Raw genomic sequence first — 24,459 nt, forward strand, 5'->3', positions numbered from 1 at the left:
TGGCACTGGTGAGCAATGCTAGTTGTTCAGATAAGAGTGAGTAAATCAGGTTTTTGGAATATCGTTCGATCAAAGATTCATTCATGCGTAGTTTTCCGTAGATCCCACCATATAAAATATATACATGTTCAACACCACAAAAGACGAACTAATCTACAATCTGCTCTGCTCATCAAAGACATTCGGTAACCTGGGAATGCCTTCCAATCTAGTTGTCTTCTTACCCGCTGGCGCAAGTGTGACATTGTATGTCAAGTCGAGCTTCGCCTTGGGGTCCTTGCTAGGCTCAAAGTCTAGCAGCAGGTCGTCCTTGACGGCAAAGACAGTGTCGTTCGAGACCCATTGGTCGTCGCGGGGGTATAATTGTGTAATGAGCGGCTTATAGTTCTCGGCTGAAACCATGAGATGGATGTGTGCGGGACGGAAGGGGTGGCGGTCAAGAGTCTTGAAGAGTTGGCCAGCGGCGCCTGTTGTGTGTTAGTCTTGCTCATAGGATACTTTCAGATGATAACATACCATCGGTAGGCAGCGAGTACGCTGTTGGCTTGTAGCAGTAGTACCAGTACTCGCCCTTCTCGTTGGTGGTGAACTTTCCGCGCAAGTTGTTGGGCTCCTGGTTCTCGGGATCTTGGAAGTCGTACTTTCCGTTTGCGCTCGCTTGCCAGATGTCGATGACGGCGTTGGGGATGCCCTTCTTGGTGTCGAGATCCATGACTACACCGTGCATGAGAGTCGTCTGGCCATCGGGATGCGGGTTTCGAATGATGGTGTCGCCGAGGTCGCGGAATGGCGAGTGTGGTGACCAGAAGGGGCCGAGGATTGTGGAGGAGGTGGGTGTCTCGCCAGACTCGTTGATGTGCTTGTGTGCGATCTCGTCGACCAATCTGGGTAGAAGTTAGTATGACGTTTGGAATTGCTCAAGGTTCGATGACTTACGATTCTACACCTAGGACATCTGAAATACGATGCGCCTCGTTCCTGGTGGCTGTTGTGGTCTTGCCAATGGAGTTCACAAATCGCACACCCTCAAACCACTCCTCGTTGGTCAGCTCGACCTCGCGGATGAAGTCGTGAAGATGTTTAATCAGCTTGCCCATTACAAAACGCGTCCGGTCTGGCACATTTGGTCCAATAGCGTTGATGACGGCGTCGGTGAAGTTAGGGTCGAAGCGGTGCGAGCCATTCTCCTGAACCTCAGGCGCTGTCTGTGTGTTTGGGTCCATTTTGGATGCGTAGTTATATAGGGAATCAAGGTACAAAGGGTATCAAAAGGCTGGTGAAGGGAAGTAGTGCGGAATAGACATCATGCCTGGGAGGCATGAGCTTAATAAATAGTACCTGAATTCTACCGCCCGCAGCCAACCGAGCCGATACCGTTGACAATGGCCGTCTCTCTAGCCGCGGATCAGGCGAGACCTTGTCAGAGCTGTCTGGCGGCATGCTGTACCGGCTTTCAAGCGTACTATGAGCGCGAGGAGCTACAGTGCCGAAGGCTGCGCCAGGTCGCGACGGCTGCCCCGCCTCGCGCTGGGCGGGTTGGCGAATTAAAAGGGAGCCGATGTGGAAGAAGTCTTACCCGGCCTTTTTCCCTCGCAATCTAGCGTCATCAGCACTAATGCCCCGCCTTCGGCGCAGACCCCGGAAGTCTAGAGACGCGACGCGATGGCTGAATTATCGCAGAGTGGAAGGAGGATTCGGCATACATCCCAGAGTGACAGCTTTTGCTGCGAGCTGTTTGTTTACACGAAAGACACGTTCCGTGCAAGGAAGCAACCACCAACATGGTCAAGCATCACCTCATGGTCGGCACTTGGACGCCGCCGGGTGTGATCATCACAGTCGCATTCGATGATGAAACATTGAAGCTGGAGTTGGTGAAGAAGACGGAGATCCCAGAGGATGAGCCCATAAGCTGGATGGCTTTCGACGTATGCGCGCAATTTCTGGACCTCGATGCGACCAACGATTGCTGATGACCAGGATAACAGCACAAGAGAAAGAACATCTACGGTGCTTCTATGAAGAAATGGAGCTCGCACGAGGTCAAGAGCCCGAGTGAGATTGTACACACAGGAAGCTTTCCCATGGGCGGACATCGTAAGCGACACAACATCAACGCAGGTCGCTGTTACTGACAAGCTCCACAGCCAAAGCAAATGATGCAGACACCAAGACGCGTGCGATCTTCCTGCTTCCCGCCCAGAAGCCTCCGTATGCCGTATACTGCAACCCTTTCTACGACTATGCTGGCTACGGCAACATCTTCTCAGTCAATCCCGAAGGTCACATCAAAGAGAACATCCAGAACTTCGAATACTGCGACAAGACTGCCATCCACGGTATGGTCTTCGACCCCTCAGAGACCTATCTCTACAGCGCGGACATGTGGGCAAATCGGGTCTGGTGCCACAAGAAGATAGATGACGAGGGAAGGCTTGAAACAGTAGGCTTTACTGAGGCGCCCGCACCGAAAGACCATCCTAGATGGGTAGAGATGCATCCATCAGGAAACTATCTATATGCCTTGATGGAGGCAGGCAATCGGTTGTGCGAGTACGTGATTGATCCGCAAACCAAGCTCCCCGTCTACACCCACAAGACGTACCCATTGATCCCACCTGGTAAGTCGACCTCCTACTCCCGGCTATCCCAGTCACTAACTATTGCGCTCAGGTATCCCCAATGCAACCACGATGTACCGTTCCGACGTTTGCTTCCTCACCAAATCCTCAAACTACCTCTTCGCAACCTCCCGATCCAACTCCTTCTCTCTTACTGGTTACATTGCCGCATTCAAGATCGCTCCCTCAGGCGCTATCGAGCGACAAATTTGCCTCAATCCTACACCGACGTCTGGCGGCCATTCGAACGCAGTATCGCCGTGTCCTTGGTCCGATGAGTGGTTAGCGCTTACGGATGATGAAAAGGGTGGCGTGGAGATCTATAGATGGCAGGATGAATTTCTAGCAAGAGTTGCGAGATTGGAAATTGGTGAGAAAGGCTTTGGTATGAATGCTATTTGGTACGACTAGACCGATACACAATACTGGGGCATAGAGGATGCGTGGGTAGCATCAAGAGAATTACCATCACAAAAACTTCATCTCCAGCGTCCTAGCATGATTTCTGATGTGGGTGAGTACCGCATGCATTGATGGTCCTCCACGTCCCGAAGCGTCGCGTACACGCGTGGTAGCGGCGGGTCTGTGTTCAGCCTCGGAAGAATGAGGGGCAGCGGTGCCGCCGTCGCCCGAACTAACGCCAGCCGGCAGATGCCATCGGGGGAGCTCTTCTTTCCCCAACTTCGTCATGGCCTGCACGAGATAATTTGAGTAGTATAGTCGCAACCATCGAATCTAATCGTTTTCCAATCTTGCATTTCCACCCAGTCGTCTCTCATCTACCTGCGACATTTACACTAAAGTTCACAGCTACCCCATACGATAGGAACCATGGCAGCCAAATCAACCCCAGGCATTTTGTACGTGACGATGCAGCCCAAGGAGGGCTTGCCTGAAGCACAGTTTCACGATTGGTAAGTTGACCCCTCCGCAGTCGCATCCTTGCCACTTCACGATCACACCTGACACTCTTCCCTCCAAGGTACCAGAACGAACACGGCCCTAATCGTCTGCGCCTTCCCTTTTGTAACAATGGCTTCCGCTATCGCGCCACGGATCTCGAGAGCGCGCCCGGGTCTAAAGACAAGCCAGAATGGATGGCCATCTACGATTTTGACGAACTCGAGTGGCTCACTAGGGAACCGTATACGAAGCTTCGAAGCGCACCGGTGCAGTCGCAACGAGAACGCGACACTATGAAGCAGATCTTCGTTGACAGGCGATCGTACGATCTCCTCGGAGAGTGGAAGGGTGGTGACTTCAAGGACTTGCAGAAAGTTGAAAACGAGGGAGAGAAGAACGTCATGATTGCCGTGAGCTTTGCGCTGCATGAGGGCGCAGACAAGGAAGAGGAGTTGAAGAAGTGGTACGATGAGGAGCATGTGCCTCTTCTGCAAAAGGTACCCGGCTGGAGGAGGACAAGGAGATTCGTAACATCATACCTAGATCTGGAGAGCGGACACAAGACCGAGAAAGAGTACCTCGCGCTGCACGAATACGCGCCGCAGAATGGGCTGGGAGGACCTGAGTTCAAGGCTGCCACTACGACGCAGTGGTGCGATAAGATCTACCAGGATGTCGTAAAAGACAGGAAGAGGAGGGTGTACGATCTCTACTACACCTTTGGTGCTGCACAGCGCGACCTCCAAAGTCTGGCGAGCAAAGACACAGTACCAGCAGAGAGTTCAGAAGGCATGGTCAAGACACATCCTGCGCACACCACACCAGAGAAGCGACCAGTAATCGAGAGCTTCGTCACAACAAAAGACGGCGTGCAACTGCCGTACCGCCTCGAAGGCTCCAGCGACCCCAACGCGCCTCTGCTCGTCCTCTCAAACAGTATACTTGTCGACTACGGTATCTGGGACGAATTCGTAGCCGAGTTCACAAAAGCCACAAACAACAAGTACCGCATCCTCCGATACAGCACCCGAGGCCGCAACACACTTCCATCGAATACCACATCGCCCATCACAGTGCATACACTTACAGACGACGTCATCGCTCTCCTCGACGCCCTGCGAGTGAAGAAAGCATCCATCGTCGGTGTCTCCCTCGGCGGCGCAACAGCACTCAACGCAGGCCTCTCCTACCCGGACCGCATCTCCGCCTTCATAGGCTGCGACACCAACGCCTTCGCGCCCCCATCCAACGCAAATGCCTGGAACGACCGAGTCGCCGTTGCTGAGAAAGAAGGTCTAACAGCCTCCTCCGGCGAGCCCATTGTCGGCGAAGAACTCGCAGAAGTGACGGTGCGCCGCTGGTTCGTCAAAGAGTCCTACGACGATGCGGAGCTGGCGAAGAAGATTCAGCGCGTAAAGGACATGGTTAAGACGAATTCACTGGCTGGGTTTAGAGACTCGGTCAAAGCATTGCATCAGTATGATATTAGGGAGAAGATGGCGGGGTATAAGGGCAAAGGTGCATTCTTGGTGGGTGCGGGGGATGGGGTGTTGCCTAAGACTATGAAAGAGAATATGGCGGATAAGTTGGGAGGTGGGGTTGAGCTTAAGGTTGTTGAGGGGGCGGGACATTTGCCCATGGTGGAGAGGCCGGCGGAGGTTGCGCAGTTTGTTGCGAATTTTTTGGATGGTTAGAGATGTGCATTTCGATAAGTAGAGGATCGTGACAAGTACTCATCTATCTCTATCTCAAGTTAGCTGGGGGCTTTGGCTTCTTGGGATCCTCACCTGGGCAACGCCGACTAACCGTGAACAGACTAGCTCAGTAGAACCACCGAGACATGAGACTTATATCCTCGCCTTCCGAGATCGCGTGCCCGCCATCTCCGCATCCTCTTTCCACCACTGCATTCTTCGTTCAAGACGCTTTCATTCAATTCCAGATCAGTAACAAACTTGTTCTTTCATGGGCCCCAGCCATTAGCCAACAAGACCTATTGCAGGTACTGAGGCCTTAGAAGCTACAATGTCGAATCGCGTCCGAAATGGCCGTATCGGCAAACGAAAGTCTCCCGAAAAGAAGCACAACCCCAATCTTACTCAACTATACTTCTTCAAACCCACTGCGGACAACCGGCGTTTACGCCCTTTCAACAAGACGCCCTACAAGCTTGACTTCTCCGTTCATCAGGGCCTTACCCTCGACGAGGTCGCCTGCAGGAGAGTGGGTGGCCCTGAATTTATCATCTGGGATATCCTTGGCGGAACTTTCGATTTGGCCAGTCGTCCTGACCTTGTTATCGCCCTACGCTCGCTTCCTCACATCTGGTACATAGATGAGAACTTCATGAATATCGATGTAGGGCTCGCCAGACGAGGGTTTAAAAAGGAGACCATTCCCGGGTCGCACTATAAGCTCTCCTGGCGTAGCGATCCCAGTCAGGTGATATTGTCGGCTGACAAGACCCCATTCGACCACTTTATAGAGATGGAATCGCCTCACGATGTAGAGAACTGGACAATGAGGACAGAGGAGGTTACTTTCGATGCGGAGCCTCTCGCTGCTCTGCTACCTCAAGCAGCCAATACGGAACAGGGAAGGGGCTGGGACGTATATCCGATACGCCTGTCTTTTTATGGAGTGCCAGTTCGACTTGAACGCCTGTTCATTGATGACCCAGAGAAGAAAGCGACTTATCTCACTATTTCACCCGCCGGTATCACTACAAGCCCAAACGGTCATCCTCTGAGACGACAACGATGCTTCCTGTATGTCACTATGAAGCTCGATGAGGAGGGCAAAGAGGAGGGTTGGGCAGAAAAGATGCTGGGCCTACCATTCCACTTCTCCGGCGCTTTATACAGCACCGACACCGTCGACTTGGTGGAGACCCGTTTTGAGAAAGTCGACGACGAGGCTGTCATCAGGAAGGGCCTCCGCTTCGAGTTAAGGGGCACTGTTGACAGTATCGACGAAGCCAAAATAACCGTCAAACCAGATTGGTTGGATCGCCGAGCTTTGGAAAATGAAGACAACCGGGAAACTATGCATGTGATCCTGCAGAAGGATGTTGAAGTACCGGTGGTTGGGGAGAAGTACCTGATTAAAGGCATCATTCCGCCACCTTATCGCGATCAGTGGGGGAGTAGGTTCGATTTGGAGAATAGCAAGCTACCGGATGGAGTTTGGAAGGCTTTTGCGTTTGATCGCATTACCGAGTAAACTATCATCATCACATGCTTTCCACGGTGTTTTCCAAGGATGTGCCAAGGCCAAGGTTTCTTCTCATCAGGTAAACCATCAATGTATCGCCTGGAATGCTACTAGTGATAACAAGAATACCATAAAAGACTTTTCAGCCCGTTCAAGAGTTGGTTCGATATCTCCTAGTCTTGGTCGACCTCATCAGCGCGAGCGATTGGTAGTCGAGGTTTGGGTGACGCTATTGACGCTATCTTCTTGGGTCCAGACTGCGCACCTACCTAGACATGATGTAAGTAACCTTGATTCCGATCAAGTACTCACTACCTTCTTACGAAAATTCCCCTCTTCAATAGAATAAAGCCTGGTCGTTATCAGGAAGTATTTGCTCTATAACATCGACGGGCTGCAACAGTGTCCCAGCTGCCTCACTGTACGACCACTACTCTCTAAAAAATATCTCTTCAACATACCCGGTTCTGTTTCTTCCAGTATCACGAGAGATGACAAGTCGCATTCAAGATGCTCGCGTTGTGAAGTCTCCACACAAATCACGCCGGCAAACTCAGTCACTTCGGAGGAACACCTCTACTTCTCTTCAGAAAGCCTACACCTTCCACCCTACGGAACTGAACAGGCGCATTGTCCCGGAAAATAAAGCCCCGTATCGCTTCAACTTTGGCCCATGGTGCGGCTCCACAATTGAGGATCTTGTCTACTATGGGCCACAACAGTATGCTGGCAAGAGGTATCTACTCACCTTTATCTTGAGCGAGAAGTTCGACTTGAAAAGTAAAGTCGACCTCATCACGGCTTTTCGCTCGCTCGGTATTTCGTTCTATCAGGATTTATTTTGCGTCGGACAGAAGATGACAGAGCGAGGATTTACGCGGACATGGAGACACGGCTCACACTACTACTCCCAGCAGTGGGAAGAAGATAAGGCAGTGCTTTTATCGTGCGACGAGACGCAATATGATCAGTTCATCCATGTGTCTGGACCCCGACCTTCGGATTGGGACAGAGCGGAAAATGCTACGTTCGGTGGCGGTCAAAGAAGGCCTAATGTCACTCTCGACGCAGCCGCATTCAACGAAACGATTTTCAGTGATCTGGATGAGGCTGAGCGAGAGAACTTGGCGCAATTCCCGGTGCACATCTCTTTCCACGGCATGCCCATCAGGTTGGAGCGGCTGTTTATCGACAACCCAGAAAAGAAAGCCACATATCTTACTATAGCGCCACTTGGCTTCGATGGCTCTTCCGGTGGACAGGACATCTATATAACGATGCGTCTCAACGAACAGGGTCAAGACGAAGATTGGGCAGAGAAACTTCTGGGCATACCCCATCACTTCTTCGGCGCCTACGTTAATAGCAAGACAGAGGATCTTGCGTGTGCGAAGATCAAGCCTATCCGAGCGAGCGAAATCAAGGGCGGATTTCGCTTCGAAGCCCGTGGTAACGTCGTGCCATCGAAAGAGGAGCCTACACGCATCGAGTTAGATTGGGGAAATTACTCGATAATTCGAAAGTGTCGGGCGATCGAGAGTCTTCAGTTGGAATACTCAGAAGAAGGATTGGGTCTTCCAGATGGTCCATGCCATATTCGGGGTGTGATCACGCTACGCGACAACCAGAAGTTCAAATGGAGGGAGGAGCGTCTCGAGGATGCGGTATGGAGGTGCTGTGCTTTCGAACTCGAGAGAACGAAATGAAAACCGAGCTCTTGTAGCGCACTGAGATGTCATTTTCGCGGTATCAATATCAACACTTACCTTCAAAACTACTCCTACCCTCTATCCTCTCTCCCATCCAACCAACTAGTACAATTCACACACCTCTTAGCCTTCTCACTGATATACTTTCTGCAAAACCGGCACTTGACCTGCTTCTTGACGATGTTATCCCCGCTGCCCCTCGAGTACGCCAGCGCCACCACCCAAAGCGCCAATGCAACGACCAGGAACCTGACAATCTTGTCCAAGAACTCGCCGTAAGCTAGTACGACGGCGCCATCGTCAACAGCCTGCTTAGGGGTATTGTAGCCATTGGATATGGTGGTGTTGTAGTTAGGTCCGGATTGTAAAATCGCGAATTTGGCGTCGAGGTTGCGGGAGAGGAAGGGGAGGAGCGAGATTATGGGGAGGATGATGGAGGAGACGAGGGAGTTTGCGATGGCGGTGAAGGATGCTGCAAGGCTGGGTTGCGAGTAAGTATGGGTTATTTACGTGTATTTTGTTATAGAAATGTACTTACATCAGTCCGACGGCTACTTCGAGCACGTTGTCGCGTAGGGCGAAGTTGCTGAAGCTGTCCCAGGCACTCGCGGTTCGCCTTCGGATCCCCTGTTCTGCATCGCGCAGGGTTTGGTGTGTGTTTTCATCTAAGCGCGGCATGATGGTACTGTAGGATGTTGAGATGATAGGGTAGGGTGTCACGATGTGTAAGGATGTGATGCATGGGTGGAAGCTGGAGTCGCGTCTCAGGTGACGACGTCATTCCGGCCGACGCGTAGTGCGCGTAACCTTGGAAGATCTGCACTAATCACGCGCATGAGGAGTGCTTGTACGAGTACACCTACTAGTCACATTGGCATGTTCGAAGCATACAATTGCCATCGGATGTGTGTATCAACACTGACTGTAAATCGCATTCACCCTTTGTTCAACGTGGCGATGTGATCGTCTCCAATGACCATCTCCACTCCAACGCCTCCCGAAACCCAGTCTACTCCACGCGTAAGCTTCCCCAGGCTGTGGTCCACTTAGCGAGACGCCAGATAGATCGGCTTTCCTTATTATCATTGCCCTGCGTCGCAGACAGCCAGGCGGCTGCAGCGCTGCGCACGACATATCCAGATCCTTCGACATGACGACTTCTTGCACATCATGCCATGCACACAGCGAACACCAAATCCTTCACGATCTCGATCGCGAACAGGCGCAGCACACCCAACCTCTCATTCATCTTATCCAGCCACCAATCCGCACCGTGGGTCTCCGAATGCCGACCCCACAGAGTCGGCCCTTCTATACAGGAAGCCACTCTTCTCCCGAAGACAGGCCACATGCCCAACCCCACACCCCACCCCACCGTCGTAACGAGGAAACCACCAAAAAAGATTTAGACCCCGCCTGTCGCAATCACAATCACGCCAGGCAGCCTCATGATTCAGTACCATCGTCAACTATGCCGACCCCGGATCAAAGCACTCCGCCGCCTATCTCGCGCCGCGTGACCCTTTGCGCACGCCATAGTAAGATCGCCGTCCTATCTGTAAGGGTCAAAAGGGTACATCGTCCAAAACGCAGGGTCTTGCCATCCGAAGCGGATGGAAAAGCGTGGACATGACAAGTGGTCACGATATATCAGGTCATGTTACAGCAACTTTGGGAAAGGTAAGCTGTGTACATGTGTAGATCTCTTCGCGTAAAGTACACCAAAAAAAAGATGCGCGGTGCAAAACACCCTTTTCCTGCGATAATGTCGGCACGCTGCGCTTCGTGAATGGACGAAGTGAGGGGTAAAGAATCCGAAAACGTGGTTGGTGAAGCTGATGGATATATGCCGGTAGATGTTTCTTGGGCACACTTGCTCATGCGACATGCGCAGTGCACGAGGCTGCATGCAAGATACAGAACAAAGCGGTATGGCTAGTCCTAGTTGGAGTAATGGCAGACGAAAATCACGACTTGGTCTGCTGCAGGCAATCGTGAGGCTGAACGGAAGACGAGGAAGAAAAAAAATCGAGTTGGCTGGTACGATAAGATTATCTTCGCCTCTGTAGCGGTGGTGCCGGGAGACCCGATTATTCTTGCTGTGACAGTCGCCGCGGAGGTTTTTCGGATGGTTTAGGGTTGGAGCGGTAAGCGCGCGAAAGAGGGATGTTCGCTGCTGGCGTGTGGAGGGGTAATTTGGGCGCTGTTGGTGGTTTTTCGCTATCGTGGGTTATGCGGCGTGAGGTCACGGTACTGCACGCTTGTCTCTTAGTCTGCAGTAGTCGCGTTTTCGGGTGGGGGATGGTTGCGTGTGCTCGACTCAGTATATCGCCGACGGAGGTTGTCAATGGAAGGGGTTGGCCCGTTGCGTTTGATGAGGTCGTCATAGCAATATCACCGAGCCAAGTGCGAAGGAGGGGATGAAGCCTGAAGATATTATGAAGTGAAATTTGTTTGTTGTTCGATCGCTATCATGCTGCCGCGGCACGCAATGCAGTACAGTATGTGTAAATGCTCAGTAAAACACCGCCCAATGCGTGTAACCATAAAAATGCAAGCCCGTGGTATACCAAAAACGCCTTCCAATGCTGTGTGTAAAGTCAAAAAGCCACCAACGCCGCGCAATGCTGTGTATCCAACCCCTACCCCATGATGCACCTTTTTCTCTATCCCGCCGTGCTACCGTGCTACAAGATCGACTCTCCCGTTACCGAGTCGACTCGTGCTCTTGATTTTGATCGGGTCGATGACCTCCGGCGTTCTGCGCCGTCCTTGGGCTTCCTAGTCTTTGCGCGACGTAGCGCAGGAACATCCTCCTCTTCAGATTCGTCTACAGTGAACAGGTCCGGGCTGGGTTCTCTCCATGAGTGGCGATGACCCGATAGTGTGCGCGAGTACCGGCGACGGTTTTGCTGTTTGCGGGTTGCGAGATCTTGTGCGCGGCCTCGTGATGGTTCAGTGATTCTGATCCGTGGAGGGCTGAGCTGAGACACGACTTGTGGCGTGTCGTTCAATCGGTCGTCATCCAGCCCCATGAAAGACTCCTCCTCGTCCTCTTCGTAAATGGTAGGCGCGTGGTACTGAGTGTGGAGCTGGCTGTGGTTGTGCTTGACATAGCGGGTCCACTTGTTGGCGAGGTTGGACTTGAACTTGGAGGACTTGGTGGTGCGCGGTCCTTCCTGGACGTCGATGCCTGCGCTCAGGGACAGTTCGTATGGGTCGTCAGCCTCGGTGATGGGTGGTGAGATGAAGTGCGAGAAGGGGTCTTCGTCGATGTCCGGAAGATCGTTTTCATTAGTGTCGTCGTTGCCGGTCTCAACCCATGGCGGGAAGGAGTAGGCGCGAGGGGTGCTTCGTAGATAGGAAGGCATTATTAAGAGGAAGTCCTTGAATTTTCGAAGGAGCGATGAACGTCGAACAGGTAGTGATGGCTTAGCGCTGGATTCAACCTTGACAAAGGCGATGTGACCGAGAATGGTGTTCGTTCCCCCGGCTCCTGGCCGGTCCTTCCTGAAACAGCAGCTCGCGAACGCTCGGTGAAGAGAGTTCACAAGTGGTGCTGGTAGGAGATTTTGGTAGTAGGTTCGCCAGTGGTGAGCGGCGCACGCAAGCTATATATGCGTGACTTTGGGGTAGGCGTCTGGGAGAGTCACGAGTGGGCGGCGTGGGAGAGGCGACGAATATGAGACAATGCGAGTGCTGCCTGGGAAGTGTTTGCCTGGGAGAGGGCAATGCAAGAAGCGACAGTTAGTCGGAACCGTGGTTTATCCTCCGCGAGATGTCTGGTACGGGATGCATATTCTGGAGGATTCCTTGGGTACTTATGTTGACAGGCGAGCGAAGCAGCCGGAAGAGGTGCCCTGCATGTGCAGTGCATGCGCATTAGCGTGCGGTGTGGATGAGAAGCTTAGTGCAGCGTGAGCAGAATAGGTAAGGATCCCAGGGCGCAAAGGAATGGGTGACAGGCAGAGTGATGGCGGGCGGGCCACATGAGATGGTTGGCGGCACACCATCTCGGTGTAGGATGACCTGCAGGTTGCACGCGCGCATTGGCCACTAGGTGTTGCGGACTCGACGGCCGTTAATGCAGGACTGACGATCGATGGGGTGCCGCTAAGATATCAAACTATGGCCAGAGACTGAACAGCGCGATCGTGCAAATTGCAGCGAGCCGTAAAGACGACTGGCGACACTAGGCGTCGAGGGTGGAGCCAAAGGCCCGAAGACACTACGTAGTCACGATACAGCGCTAGCGGCGGGGCAGATCACACCAGCATACCATCACAACCTCTCTGTTCCCACTCAGCCTCATTTCAGGCTTGCCTCTTTTGGTCCATCATACACCCTCTTCTGCTCACACGCCGCTCGCTCGCGTCGCTGAGAGGCCACGACTGAACTGCTTAGAGTCCCGCTACATCCGCCCTGCCACGCTCGTCGTGGGCATGACGAGGCTGCTTGCGTGAACCTTTGTTCTGTGCCTGCAGCCGACGCTCGACTACACCGAACCCGGTGGCGTTCTCCAGAAATGTTTCATCAAAAGGTCATGGATAGGGTTTCAGCTCCGTGGATGATTCAGCTGATGCGGCTCCAATACACCACACTGACAAACTACATTAACTTTGGATCACCGTGACAATTGCCACTATTGAAGCCTGGCACCGTGGTCTGCCTACACGGAGCATTACCCGTATCATTCGACAACCTGGGATAACGCGGCAGCACCTCTCGGCTCCACTATCCAGTTCTCCATTATTTTGAGATTTCTACTGTTTTCCCAGATTCCTCCTTACAACCGCGATACGGCCCGATTTTGCTTGGGCTCTACAAGAGATGGAATGACGTAGTTTCGCATACACACGACCCTCCTGTTGGGCTTTGTAATGTTACAGTCACCGTTTTCTGACGTTGCGGTCAACGTCGATGATAGTCGGATACTGTAGACGTGGGTAACGCGGTTCCCGGGCGCCAATTTGGGCTTGCGCCTCAATATCTGACTAAGAACTCTATCTCGCCCACCGCAGTGTCACCTGAACCCTGATGCCGCCTGACGAGTCGGAGTCGCCTGCAATCTTGAATTTCAATGCGTCCCGCTCGCTAATGCTAGCAGACAAAGTCTTGGGAGCTCACGTTCAGCTCTCGAGACGACATTTTGTGCGCCTCATGGCTGTTCATGTTCCAAATGATGTTCGGCGTGCACGAGTTTGTCGCGGCTAGGTATTCAAGAACACTACCTTGTTGGGTGGCTGGGGGCAGCTGTGACAATCTCGGCTCCTCTTTCCAGATGCTACTACAAGTCGCTTACGCCATTAATGAACTGCATTCGACACGGGATTGGACGCTTCTACAGTTTCTCTTCTAATGCGAACCAAATAACGTTCACGAATAGAAGCTCATCGTTTTCCTTCGAAGCGTGTAGTCTTCCCTGGCATGTCGGCTTCTAGGCGTCGTTATTCGCAGCGCTTCCTCCCTTGACTGCATCACGTCTTACCAGATCTGGTGGACTACAACACAGCATGCCCTAGTAGCGCTCTCTACACAATTTGCTTTTTTCCATTCAAATCATTGGGTCCTTAGTTTACACAAATCGACCGATGCAGTGGCACGCGTACCGTGATCTACCACTCACCGCTGGGACGACCCCAGCAAGACTAGATTTCTTCACAACCGACGTTTACATCCTCGCAGAGTCCGTCCCTCAACGTCCCTCACGATGCATCTCCAAAGCCATTCACCGCCCTACACCGCCCTTTCCGCCATGCCTTCCGCGATACGATCTACGAGGCGCGAGCGCCCGGGAGCTAAAGTCGCTCGCTAGCCTACAAATCCCCAGCAGGGATTCCCCAAACCGTCAGACCTGCATTTGTACCAAGGAAGAAACACCATACCTGTGGGTCTACAACAACTCGGACGCTTTTGTTCCAGGTTTCTTGAAACAAACATCGGACCAGCATCGGTCCACCTCGGACTTTTTATGACGCGCGCCTACAGTTACGGGCTCGAGTTTCGGCGAGGCGACGAAAAGTTCGAACGAGATGATCATTGGACCGCCTGCCTCGTTTCGATTCCGTCTCCGTTCGTACATACGAGGCGCTCACCGCTGGTGTTCCTGCACCAAAGCCCGACACACCGTGCCGATAGCGACTTACATAGTGTTGAATGCCGGCATTTGTACCAGCGCTGACAGATTTCCAGTCGCCTTGACTGGATGCCGACGCCGGTGCCAGGGATCCTGTCTGTGGGGTGCATGGTTGAGATGAGCCCCGCCGTCTCTTCGAATTCTGCAACACCACGGACTCTGATCCGACTAATCGCCCCTCTCGATCCAAAATCTAGTTGAGATGCGCGCGCGTACTGTCTGCCCCTATCCTCGCGCCCAATGCATGTCCTAGGTACAACGAGGCTCTCACCGACTACGTCACTTCCTTTACCGTCTATGTTTGGGTATACTCCTCTCCGCGGGTCAATGCGATAGTAAGCGCTTCTGAGAAAGACTTCATCAAAATTACCCCGCTCCTCCCACACGGAAAAAAATTATGGTGGACGCGTGTTCCGCGTGACACCATCGACATGGTGCGGGAATGCCGAGCCTGCAAGTAGTCAATCAGCTGCAATGGCAGAACAAACGTGAGGGCTGCAACAACCAGAGGAGAGAAGGAAAAAGAAAAGAAGGATAAGCTTCGTCCTAAACGCTTCGTCGTAACATCTCGGAGTCAGCACTTGCGTATCCCCATGCCCATTTACCCCAGCTACGTCACCTGGCACACGCGTTGCACTCACGATCGTCGCGTTAAAACTCTTGTCTCTTTATTCTTTGCTCTTCGTACCCAATCACAAAAGCGCACGCAGACCCCCTCGTTCAAGAAACGCCGTTCCAAACGCCGCGATCAATGGGTATAGTACATGCTAAGATCCGATGCCAATCTCATATCCAAGCATCACCTCTGTTGATGCTCCCTCCCAGCCCCGATTCCCGCCCGTTGAGATCATGAAGTTGCACGTCGGGTCGAGGTATAGTTGCGATATGACGCCGGTGCGGTGTCCGGGGACAATAAAGAAGGGTGTAGCGGCGGCGCCGGCTTTCGGTCCCGCGTCGTTGTGGGCGAGGTCGTAGAGACGGAGGATGTCGTATGATGCGCTGGTACATGTTAGTGCTTGTCTCACGTCACGTCACGGCACGTATCTATGTGTGCGCGTGCGAGGGGGAGGTGAGCTTACCAAATGAGATGTCGCCCATTGGGCATAGCCCGAACTGCGCTCACTGCACCACTGACGCTGGGGAATCGGAATGTGCGTCGCGGCTCTCGTAGGCTCTTGTGTAGACTGTATTCGTCCACTGTTCCGTTTCGCCGGCCAGCGTAGATGAAGTTGCCGTCTGGTGACCAGCATGCGTTCATGCACCACGGTGGTGTGTTTCGCGGGGGTGTGATGCGTGCGACTGGGTTCGGTTGCCGGCGGTCCCAGATACGCAATGTGCCGTCCATTGACGCGTCCATAAAGGTCGTTTCAGATGAAGCAGGCTGCTCAGTCTGGTTTGCGGAAGTAGCCATAGACTGTTCGAGATCCTCTGCGTGGGGCAGGCCGTTGGAAGTGCCATTGAGCTGCGCATCTGTAGTTCCATTCGCTGCTGGTTGGTTCTCAGCATCTACTGGGGGTTCCTTCGCTTGTTCCGCAGCTGGCTCCTCGGGTGCTTGTACAGGACCGCCCATGTCCATCATGTCCATGTCAGCATTGGCGTCGTCGTCTGCTTGTTGTATGCCGTTCGCGATGGCTCTGGAGAACTCGTCCTCGTCGTCGTCACCACCGAACGAAGGAAGAGTGGCCGAGAGGTTGTTTTCCTGGCCGTCGCCGAACAAAGAGTCCTGGTCCTTGTCTCCAAACAGCGAGTCGTCTGGAGATCCCTGAGCATCCTCAGTACCTTCTTCCTTGGGTACCACGGGCTTTATATCGGCGCCGTTCGCGAGGGCGCCGTTGGTTCGAGGTCGGGCGGAGTTGTTGGAGGAGAAGGTGCCGTTCGAGGTAGGAACGGTTTCGGTATCCTGAGGTATAGGTAAGGTAGACATGGGACGTTGCTCGATTGCGGATATCTGTCCTCCGCTCGTCTCGAACTTCCTCTTAACGCTTCCAGTGTTCAAGTCCCAGTCGTTGATAGTCTTGTCCCAACTACCGCTCAATACCGACGTCTCGTCCTGCGACAGTGTCAGGACCGACACGGCTGAGGTGTGGTTCTTGAGTGTGTGTATCCGCGTTCCTTCTTGATGGCGCACCGACTGCAGGTTTATGCCTCCCGAGTCCAGACCCGACAACAGCCATAGGGCTTGGTGGTGTACTGCGAGCGAGTACACAGGGGACAAGCTCTCGGCTGCGGCATTGTCCTCATTCTCCCAGTATGAGAGCAGCACGCCCGCCTTGGTGACCGAGTCAACGAAAGGGTGTCGCTGGGCCACGGTCAGGGCGAGCTTCCCGTTGGCCGTGTCCACCCAATTGAACTTTCGTATATAGCCGTCTGCACCACCGCTGAAGACCCATCGCATGTCCGGTGTGGCGGTAATGGCATTGATTGAAGTGCTATGTGGTGCGGCGATGGTGGGTATGATGTCGTATATAGGCGCATTCAAGGCCTCCTGTCGCACGCTGGGGTGGAAGGGCAGGTTTCCAAGCACGCCCGAAGCCGCTGCACGAGGACTGGGTGATGTGAGGGTGACAGATGGATTGCCGTCTGCTTGTCCAGCCGCACCGCCATTGGATATGCTGTTGCGCGGTCGCTGCGAAGGGCTGTCGGGCTCGTCCTGGTCCTGATCTTGGTCCTGGTCTTCATCGTCGTTATCGTTGTCGCCTTCTGCATCGTCGTCGTCATTATCGCCGTCGTCTGCGTCATCGCCCTCTTCTTCCTCGTCTACGTCCATGGCATCATTCTCCTCCTGCTCATCTTCCTCCTCGGCGGAGCCTGTTGCGCGCGGTCAGCTGGCAGCTCCTCCGAGCGTCGGGGGGATATTTACTGGCGCCATTCTCGTAGTCGTCCTCCTCATTCATACTGTCTCCATGAGCATGAGCTAATTAGCACGTGCTCAGCGGATGCACTGCTACGTCGCGTCGAGTGGATGCGCCGATGTTCGCGTTGGGGAACATGGATGAGGCTCGGCCTCGCGTCATTCCCCCGAACGGCACCATTCTCGTTTGGGACTAGATCCATTTCCTCGCCCTCCAGGGCTCTTTCCTTGGAATCATCTACACAAACACCACCTGGACAATCTTAACGAAACTCTTACATGAATGGAATCCAACTTTGGCACGCTACGGTAGTGCGGGGTCTTCGTCCTATTCATCTGCAAAATTGGCAATCTGACGCCTTAAGGAATTGACACATGGAGAAGCCTGTTGAACACCCAACCACACAGCTCACGATAAGAAACAGCATAACAATCCTCTACTTCTGCCCTGGACATTAGCAGACTATGTGCTGTCGACGTAACAACAGAGATCCGTTTGATTCGGCTTGACTGGGCTTCTTTTGAAGCTGCAGCAGTTCAACGCTGCCGATCTGGACCACATCATGATATTTCTCCGCTCGGCACTTCTAGAGGCTATAAGCTGTTTCTACCTTCGCGAGTCGCAACATGCGAATAGGTTACGCCTAAAATGGGCTGTTATAGGCGAGTGTTACGCAACCATCTCTCGCTGTTCGGGCCCACGAGTCCTCTCTCGGTACACAGCATCCAAGAGACTGAGAGACCATTCACTTCTTACTTTTCTTGTTATTATCGAGCTAAACATCTAGAACTTTTCTCCGTTCAGCCTTTATTCGTATGCTTACATCGCGTAAGCTAAATATGACTTTAATGTGGAAGGTTGCAGCCATCAGCTCCTCAGCCTTGTTGCCCGCAACCTTTACCATGCAGAGCATTCGGCCCCCCCCCGCATCTCATGTGTATCTACAACAATAACCAACCTATTGAATCACGCGTGGCTTTTATGTGGCTTTCTCAGCTACCTCTTGACTGGGTTTTCATCGAAGTGTTATCGTCAGCGCAGACAGCCCGCGTCTTCAGCCTTGTTAAATATAGTATTTCCCTGTGCCCCGACGTCTTTTCCCATTTCTCATCTTTTCACAGCCTACCGAGAAAACGGCAGAAGACACCAAGATGTTGATCGACCAGCCATTGTCCGCCTCCAAAGATGGCACGAACGTTCACAGAAGCGCCGTGGAATCTACGCAACTAATCAACGGGCGCAGATACCAACCCATCGAAAAAGCCAAAATCGCCCTGAAACGCGGATTTCCCTGGCTCGAATTTACGGTTCACGCTGCGTCGCTCACCATCATCGGCGCTCTTCTATGGGTGCACGTCAGTGAGACCTTTTGGAGGGACTTCGAGGTCAAGAAGCAGCGGCGGCAAAACATGGAGCTCAAGGCATGGCAGTTCGCCGCCAAGGTCCACGAGTTGCTGATGCTAGCATCGTTGTCCTTCGTTATCTTCTATTACATGCGAAAACTGCTGGTTGGACGTCAAGGTATTCCCTTCGGACTTGTCAGCGCACCTCACCTCACAAGTTCGCCTGGAATGCTGTTCAAACAGTCATTTTGGATAGGCTGGGGGCGCAATATGCCATTCGGAGGCTTGCTATTTCTCGCCTGTATCTTATCCTTTACTCTAGGACCATCTTCCGCCATCACCATGATTCCTTCGCTTGGGTGGTACGAGATGAAGAGCGCATTTTGGGCTGATAGCTCGACTGTTCTCTACAACGCCACGGCAGGCGATCTTTGGCCAACAGTTTTCACACAAACGATGAACATGAATGCGACTGAGGCTTCCGATTGCATGCTCGAGCCCTTCAACCCATTGAACCTACAATGTCCAACAGGAGGGTTCTCCGATATTTTGATATGGGTACGCAAGAACAACTTTCTTCAATACAATGTGCAGAAAGCTGATACCGTTTAGTTCACCAGTCTAATTCATAGTGGATCGCGTGGTGGCCTGCTCTTTACAGATCTTTGGAGCAGCGTTCAGCGGAAGGTTGCCATCAAGATCGATCATGACAGTCTAGGCACCTCTATATACGCTACCGTCGTTACAGAGCTGGCCTCAAGAACACTCGGCAGCTTTTATAGTTACGCAAGGCGCATAAACGCTGGTGGCACTAGCGACGTCGCATACCCTCGATTACGTATCGCAGCAGACACCCCACTCCACCAGCCCATCATCTTTGTGAGATGTAGTATGTCTCTTTGGAGCCAAGCCTCGAACCGAGAGAATGTCTCCTTTCCTAGCGTTGAAGGAGCATGGGTGCAGGACTCTTGGTATCCCCAAGCATCCACTTCGTATCTAGACACTGACAACGAGATCTTCGACGGGCTACCGGATAAAGAGGCCCGATTCTCGTGGTACAATGACGATAAAGTCAACGCTTCGTCATCACTGCTTGCGTTAGCGATCGTACCCGTTGTAGCTCGCGGCTCTACAGATAGATATTGGACCTCGGCCATCGTAGCCTGCTCCGCCGATGCACGCTGGGCGGCCAGCGATGCGTATCATCAGCCCACGAATTCGAGTACGGTGTCCAGCAATGTCTCCGACGTACTCCTTGAAACCGAGTCTCCATATGGTGAATGGATCCTTCCTGGCTACATGTTCTCAGACAAACCGCTCGATCTGAAGCCCGACTGGGCTGCCTTCTTCAACGGGTATCAAACTGAGCTGTTGGCGGACAATTCCTCCTCCAACATGACAAGCATGGCCGGGATCCTGCAAACAGCCATTGATCATCGGGAAATAGATGGCAGCGACGCACCAGATTTTGTTGCGCCCAATGTCACGTCTTCTGACGATAAGAATGGCGGAATCGAGGAGACTATAGCCATGCTATTAGGCGGCGTACTTGCAGACGGTATAGCGCGAGGTTCATCCGATGTGTTCTCCTTTCTCAAGACCAACACTACAGCCGATGACGACGTAGTGACAGTGCTGGAAAGCCCTCAAAATCTTTTTAAATGGCGCCCTGTCCCGGATTTCTACTCAGTGCGCATCAAGCTCGACTCATACGGGTATGGATATGGGCTCCGAAACACAGCCGGTTGGGTAGCGATGATCGTCTTGCTTGTCTTCACACTGACAGTCCTTGTACATGGAGTAGTTCTAGGCTGTGCGGTTGCCAGGCGAAAGTACTATGGCGGCGAGTGCTGGGAAGATGTAGCGGAGCTTATGGCATTAGCGATGAATTCGACGCCGAGCGAGAAACTCGACGGCACGAGCGCAGGTGTGGAACAATCCGAGACCTGGAGAAATGTCGTCAAGATCCGAGAGACAGATGACCAGCGTTTGGAACTGCGCTTTGTTGATAGATATGATGAGGATGGAGGCAGGGTTATCATCGGGAAGGCGTACCTGTAGCCCATACCATTTATCGGCTTTTGATGCGAGCTAAGGCGATGACTTGACCAACAGCTAGGCGTACTTGCGACTTACGGTGGCAGATTTCAATCTTCTCGGAGCTGGTATACTATAGCGTAGCCTAGGTTCTAAGGACTTTCGGCCATCATCCGAGATACAATTCGAAGTAGTGGTCGAATGGTTGAGGCGGGTTCCTTTGTATTACCTGAATGCGATTTAAATCCCAACCATCAAAGTTCGAGTTACAATCCTTGGTTGTAGCTGTACTGTAACTGCAATGGCTGCTGCGATGATCGCTGCGATTTCGGGCTTGTGTGGGCTCGACGCGTTGTTGGTGGGATGATGGGATGGGGAGGAAGCTACCTAGGTAGCCACCCCACTTGCGTCAATGACGTAGGCCAGAAGCTCAGACCCGAAACTACGCGAACAGGTATCGACCCAGCAAGCACTCCTTAACCCCCTTCTCTCGCTTCTTCAGGGTACATTCACCGATATCATGGCAGAAGAATCGACTTCTTCGAGAAGGTGGTCTCTTTTTCTTCATCCGGTACTCATCCCTAACCTCGAGCATGAAAACTTCCATGAATATGTGCAGGGGTCGGCCGCCTTGGCTAAATTCGACGGTGAAGATATTGTGAAAGAAGATGTAGATAAGAAGATTGAGGAAGATGCGCAACGAATATGGAACGAATCTCGATTCGATCCGCGCAAAGTTGGGGAGGAGCAAGCACGCCAGAATACCTCGCAGTACCTCGAAGAAAACGAATTCCATTTCCGCGATGCGGCAGCCAATATCAGAATGTTTCTCAAAGGAAGGTTTCCTTGTGGTATTCGGGCTTGCGACAAGATCAAGCACCTCCGCGTCTACATCCGCTGTGAAGAGTTCCTGGGATGGGCGGGCTGGGGCGAAGGGGATTATGGAGATGGCGGACCGGAAGAAACTGACGAAGATTTTGAATGGGAAGAGCGTCAGAACAACGTCTATGATGAGGTATCTCGCGTGGCCAAAGCCTTTTCGCGGATCCCTTTCCCTTCGCGACCACACATCACCATGGTAATAGTGACTCCGTTTGGCCGCTTCGGTGCCGAAGGTGTCGAGGAAGAGCGGGTCTTGTTCAACTTCATCGAAGCGACACTGGAATCCTATCATGTCCTCAAGAGTACTGGTGCGACAGTGACAGTCAGCACGATAGAAGCCGACGACGCCGAGGAAGAGCATGCATCGACGGCCTCCGCGCTAGACTTTGAGATCACATGGCTGTATGAACTAGAAGAGCAAAAGTATAAAGAAGTACGTTGGATTGTTGGTTGGACTTCTTGCTACTATACTGACGTTGAGCAGAGATGGAATGCGCGGGAGTATCCCCGCTACGCTTATCCCAAGGAACCAGCACCACCCCACTATGCTACGTTACTAGCTCGCTCTCATGAGCTTCATGACCAGCGGTTAAGGGAGGGAGAAGATGAACTGCAGAGAAGAGTCGCGATATGGAGAAACACAGCGCCTGGCGACATGGACAAAGAACGTCGGCATCTCAACAAAAAGGCTGGAACGGTCGGCACCGCTCTCTAGACGGTTCTCTTCACGCATCTCTACGTCTATGATGACTTGGGCGATATGCATTCGAGAAATTGCTTAGGCCAGTACAGTAGCACTTTGCGCAATCATGTCGGTGTTTACCGTGATCTTCATAGTCATCACAGGAACGACAAGTAAATTCCAGGCTTGTTGGCCCGGGAGAAGCCTACCTACCTATGTAATCTAACCTTATGTTAGGCACAGAATATTATGCATGCGACGTCATTTCAACAACCGAAGTCTGCACTACTTTGTTGTAGCTGTAATAGTCGCTACGATTCTACGGTACACGCGACGATGGCTGGGCAGCTACCCAGATGCTCTCAGACTGCCGCCTCTCGCTATTGGACCCTGCTTCCGGCGCAAATAGCCTTGGGGGCCAGCACAAGTTTCTTTGTGCCCTGAAACCCAACGAAGAATTACGGTGCGCCTTTGTCTTAGACTGTGGCCTGGACTTGACCCAGGCTGCCCTGAAACCAAGACACGTCTCCGCGACTTATCTCGATCTTCATCCTTTACAATTTATCAATCCCAGTTGTAGACACTTACATAGTCGTGAATACCGTCTTCTCTTATTACTTTCAAGGAACGATCATCGCGCAGGTGCAATGACGAGCTCACTCAAGAGAGGATTGATCGACGACTGCAAAGATGATGTACTGGACGACCTAGGGGCTAAGAGGAAGCGGCTCAACAGGTAAGCTTTACAGATCGAGGAACAACGAGTTACTGACTATACACAGCGATTCAGACGCTCGGATTTTGAGAAACGCAACCGATGATGTCAGGCAAATTGCTACGAACCTCGAGAATGCTCTGGGAGGCGCTGCAGAATTGCGTCTCATGATCTACGAGTTCCTATGCCACGAGGACGATGGTATTCACATACCAAATCTTGACCACGAATTCTTCCATGAGCACGATACAGGAGATGTAGTGAATTTGGTATTCTTTGAAGAGGACTGTTGGCCTCCCCAACTCACTCTGGTCGAGAAAGAAGAGATTGTGAAAGAACGGCTGGCAGCTCTGAGAGCTGTTTTCATATTTGACCCCAAGCTATGCGGTTCTCAGATGGCTCTGGAAATCACCGAGACCTTCTTCAAGACGAACGTATTCCACCTCCGCGATGCACGACATATGAGCGAATTCATCAACACGCCTTTCCCGTGCGGATCCATTCCCAGAGATTATGTCCGGAACATCGTCGTGTATGTACGATTCGAGGACTTCCTCGAAGAAGCTGGTTGGAACGTGCGTACATATGATGAAGAGCCCCAGGTACCACCCCCGGATTTCGTCTGGAGGGAACACGGTGTATACAACAAGTTCCGCCGCGATATTGATTTCATTCGGCACATTTCGTTTGCCAAAAGCCCAAAAGTCACTTTAGTCATGGTCACACCATTCAGTCGATGGGACGCGAAAGATCTTGATGAGGAGCGTATCACGCTTAATTTTCTGGAGGTCATCTTGCCGACCTACAGACATCTGAAGAATAGCGGATCAGAGACGAAGGTCATATCTAAAGAGATTGACTCACTGAATGAAGAATGTTGGTACCACCGCGAGGAAGAAGACGTCACTTGGCAAGCCGAGATCGCAGCCAAAATCTATGCTCAGGTAAATGCAGTCGACTCCGTTTGTTCAGTGCTATACTCACGTATCCATAGGCTCCAATCGCCAACTATGTCTATCCCGGTAGTGAGGAAAAGACGCCGCAGCGCATCCGCTTGGAAGAACATGTGAAGGAAGCTGCTGCACAACGCGCAGGCTAGTGGTAGCCTACGCTATGATGCAAAGAGGGTCTTGAGATAGTGGCGACAATAATGAAAGCGATAGAAGCCTGGGCGTTCGCAGATGGGTGAATTGACTAGGGCCACGAAGTGAACGTCTGCGTGGACATTCCTTACTCATATAAATTCGCGGGCTCATTGCTCATTCCCCAATACCTCTCATCCATTGCGCTCACTCTACTGGATCCAAATTCCAACCCAACCAAGATGCAGCACCACGGAACCCAAGCAAAGCTTACTTCACCTCTG

The 24,459-nt window shown here is 52.4% G+C and overlaps 10 protein-coding genes across 10 annotated transcripts; 6 read left to right on the top strand and 4 right to left on the bottom strand.

Moving 5' to 3' along the window:
* Positions 1 to 153: 153 nt before the first annotated feature.
* On the bottom strand, positions 154 to 1,223 carry J4E88_008324 (uncharacterized protein; the record flags this gene model as incomplete). The annotated part of the gene is made up of 3 exons (XM_049401934.1): positions 154 to 467; positions 517 to 884; positions 937 to 1,223. 3 exons carry the CDS (start codon positions 1,221 to 1,223, stop codon positions 154 to 156), a joined length of 969 nt encoding a protein of 322 aa, XP_049252472.1.
* A 558-nt stretch (positions 1,224 to 1,781) lies between these two features.
* On the top strand, positions 1,782 to 3,032 carry J4E88_008325 (uncharacterized protein; the record flags this gene model as incomplete). Its single annotated transcript, XM_049401935.1, has 4 exons — positions 1,782 to 1,928; positions 1,989 to 2,097; positions 2,148 to 2,621; positions 2,674 to 3,032. 4 exons carry the CDS (start codon positions 1,782 to 1,784, stop codon positions 3,030 to 3,032), a joined length of 1,089 nt encoding a protein of 362 aa, XP_049252473.1.
* Positions 3,033 to 3,452: 420 nt separating this feature from the next.
* J4E88_008326 (uncharacterized protein) lies at positions 3,453 to 5,218 on the top strand (the record flags this gene model as incomplete). The annotated part of the gene is made up of 2 exons (XM_049401936.1): positions 3,453 to 3,535; positions 3,604 to 5,218. The coding sequence occupies 2 exons, from the start codon at positions 3,453 to 3,455 to the stop codon at positions 5,216 to 5,218; spliced, it is 1,698 nt and encodes a 565-aa protein (XP_049252474.1).
* A 350-nt stretch (positions 5,219 to 5,568) lies between these two features.
* On the top strand, positions 5,569 to 6,746 carry J4E88_008327 (uncharacterized protein; the record flags this gene model as incomplete). The annotated part of the gene is given in 2 exon segments (XM_049401937.1): positions 5,569 to 5,574; positions 5,592 to 6,746. 2 exon segments carry the CDS (start codon positions 5,569 to 5,571, stop codon positions 6,744 to 6,746), a joined length of 1,161 nt encoding a protein of 386 aa, XP_049252475.1.
* Positions 6,747 to 8,517: 1,771 nt separating this feature from the next.
* On the bottom strand, positions 8,518 to 9,124 carry J4E88_008328 (uncharacterized protein; the record flags this gene model as incomplete). Its single annotated transcript, XM_049401938.1, has 2 exons — positions 8,518 to 8,926; positions 8,985 to 9,124. The coding sequence occupies 2 exons, from the start codon at positions 9,122 to 9,124 to the stop codon at positions 8,518 to 8,520; spliced, it is 549 nt and encodes a 182-aa protein (XP_049252476.1).
* Positions 9,125 to 11,133: 2,009 nt separating this feature from the next.
* On the bottom strand, positions 11,134 to 11,817 carry J4E88_008329 (uncharacterized protein; the record flags this gene model as incomplete). The annotated part of the gene is made up of 1 exon (XM_049401939.1): positions 11,134 to 11,817. The coding sequence occupies one exon, from the start codon at positions 11,815 to 11,817 to the stop codon at positions 11,134 to 11,136; it is 684 nt and encodes a 227-aa protein (XP_049252477.1).
* Positions 11,818 to 15,349: 3,532 nt separating this feature from the next.
* Positions 15,350 to 17,451, bottom strand: J4E88_008330 (uncharacterized protein; the record flags this gene model as incomplete). The annotated part of the gene is made up of 3 exons (XM_049401940.1): positions 15,350 to 15,581; positions 15,662 to 17,379; positions 17,443 to 17,451. The coding sequence occupies 3 exons, from the start codon at positions 17,449 to 17,451 to the stop codon at positions 15,350 to 15,352; spliced, it is 1,959 nt and encodes a 652-aa protein (XP_049252478.1).
* Positions 17,452 to 19,331: 1,880 nt separating this feature from the next.
* Positions 19,332 to 20,838, top strand: J4E88_008331 (uncharacterized protein; the record flags this gene model as incomplete). The annotated part of the gene is made up of 2 exons (XM_049401941.1): positions 19,332 to 19,335; positions 19,439 to 20,838. The coding sequence occupies 2 exons, from the start codon at positions 19,332 to 19,334 to the stop codon at positions 20,836 to 20,838; spliced, it is 1,404 nt and encodes a 467-aa protein (XP_049252479.1).
* A 496-nt stretch (positions 20,839 to 21,334) lies between these two features.
* On the top strand, positions 21,335 to 22,411 carry J4E88_008332 (uncharacterized protein; the record flags this gene model as incomplete). The annotated part of the gene is made up of 2 exons (XM_049401942.1): positions 21,335 to 22,129; positions 22,181 to 22,411. 2 exons carry the CDS (start codon positions 21,335 to 21,337, stop codon positions 22,409 to 22,411), a joined length of 1,026 nt encoding a protein of 341 aa, XP_049252480.1.
* Positions 22,412 to 23,068: 657 nt separating this feature from the next.
* Positions 23,069 to 24,192, top strand: J4E88_008333 (uncharacterized protein; the record flags this gene model as incomplete). The annotated part of the gene is made up of 3 exons (XM_049401943.1): positions 23,069 to 23,073; positions 23,161 to 24,037; positions 24,088 to 24,192. 3 exons carry the CDS (start codon positions 23,069 to 23,071, stop codon positions 24,190 to 24,192), a joined length of 987 nt encoding a protein of 328 aa, XP_049252481.1.
* Positions 24,193 to 24,459: the final 267 nt, after the last annotated feature.

The sequence above is a fragment of the Alternaria novae-zelandiae genome (assembly GCF_023758075.1).
Source record: "Alternaria novae-zelandiae strain BMP 2774 chromosome Unknown scaffold_18, whole genome shotgun sequence".
NCBI classification, from domain to species: Eukaryota; Fungi; Ascomycota; class Dothideomycetes; order Pleosporales; family Pleosporaceae; genus Alternaria; species Alternaria novae-zelandiae.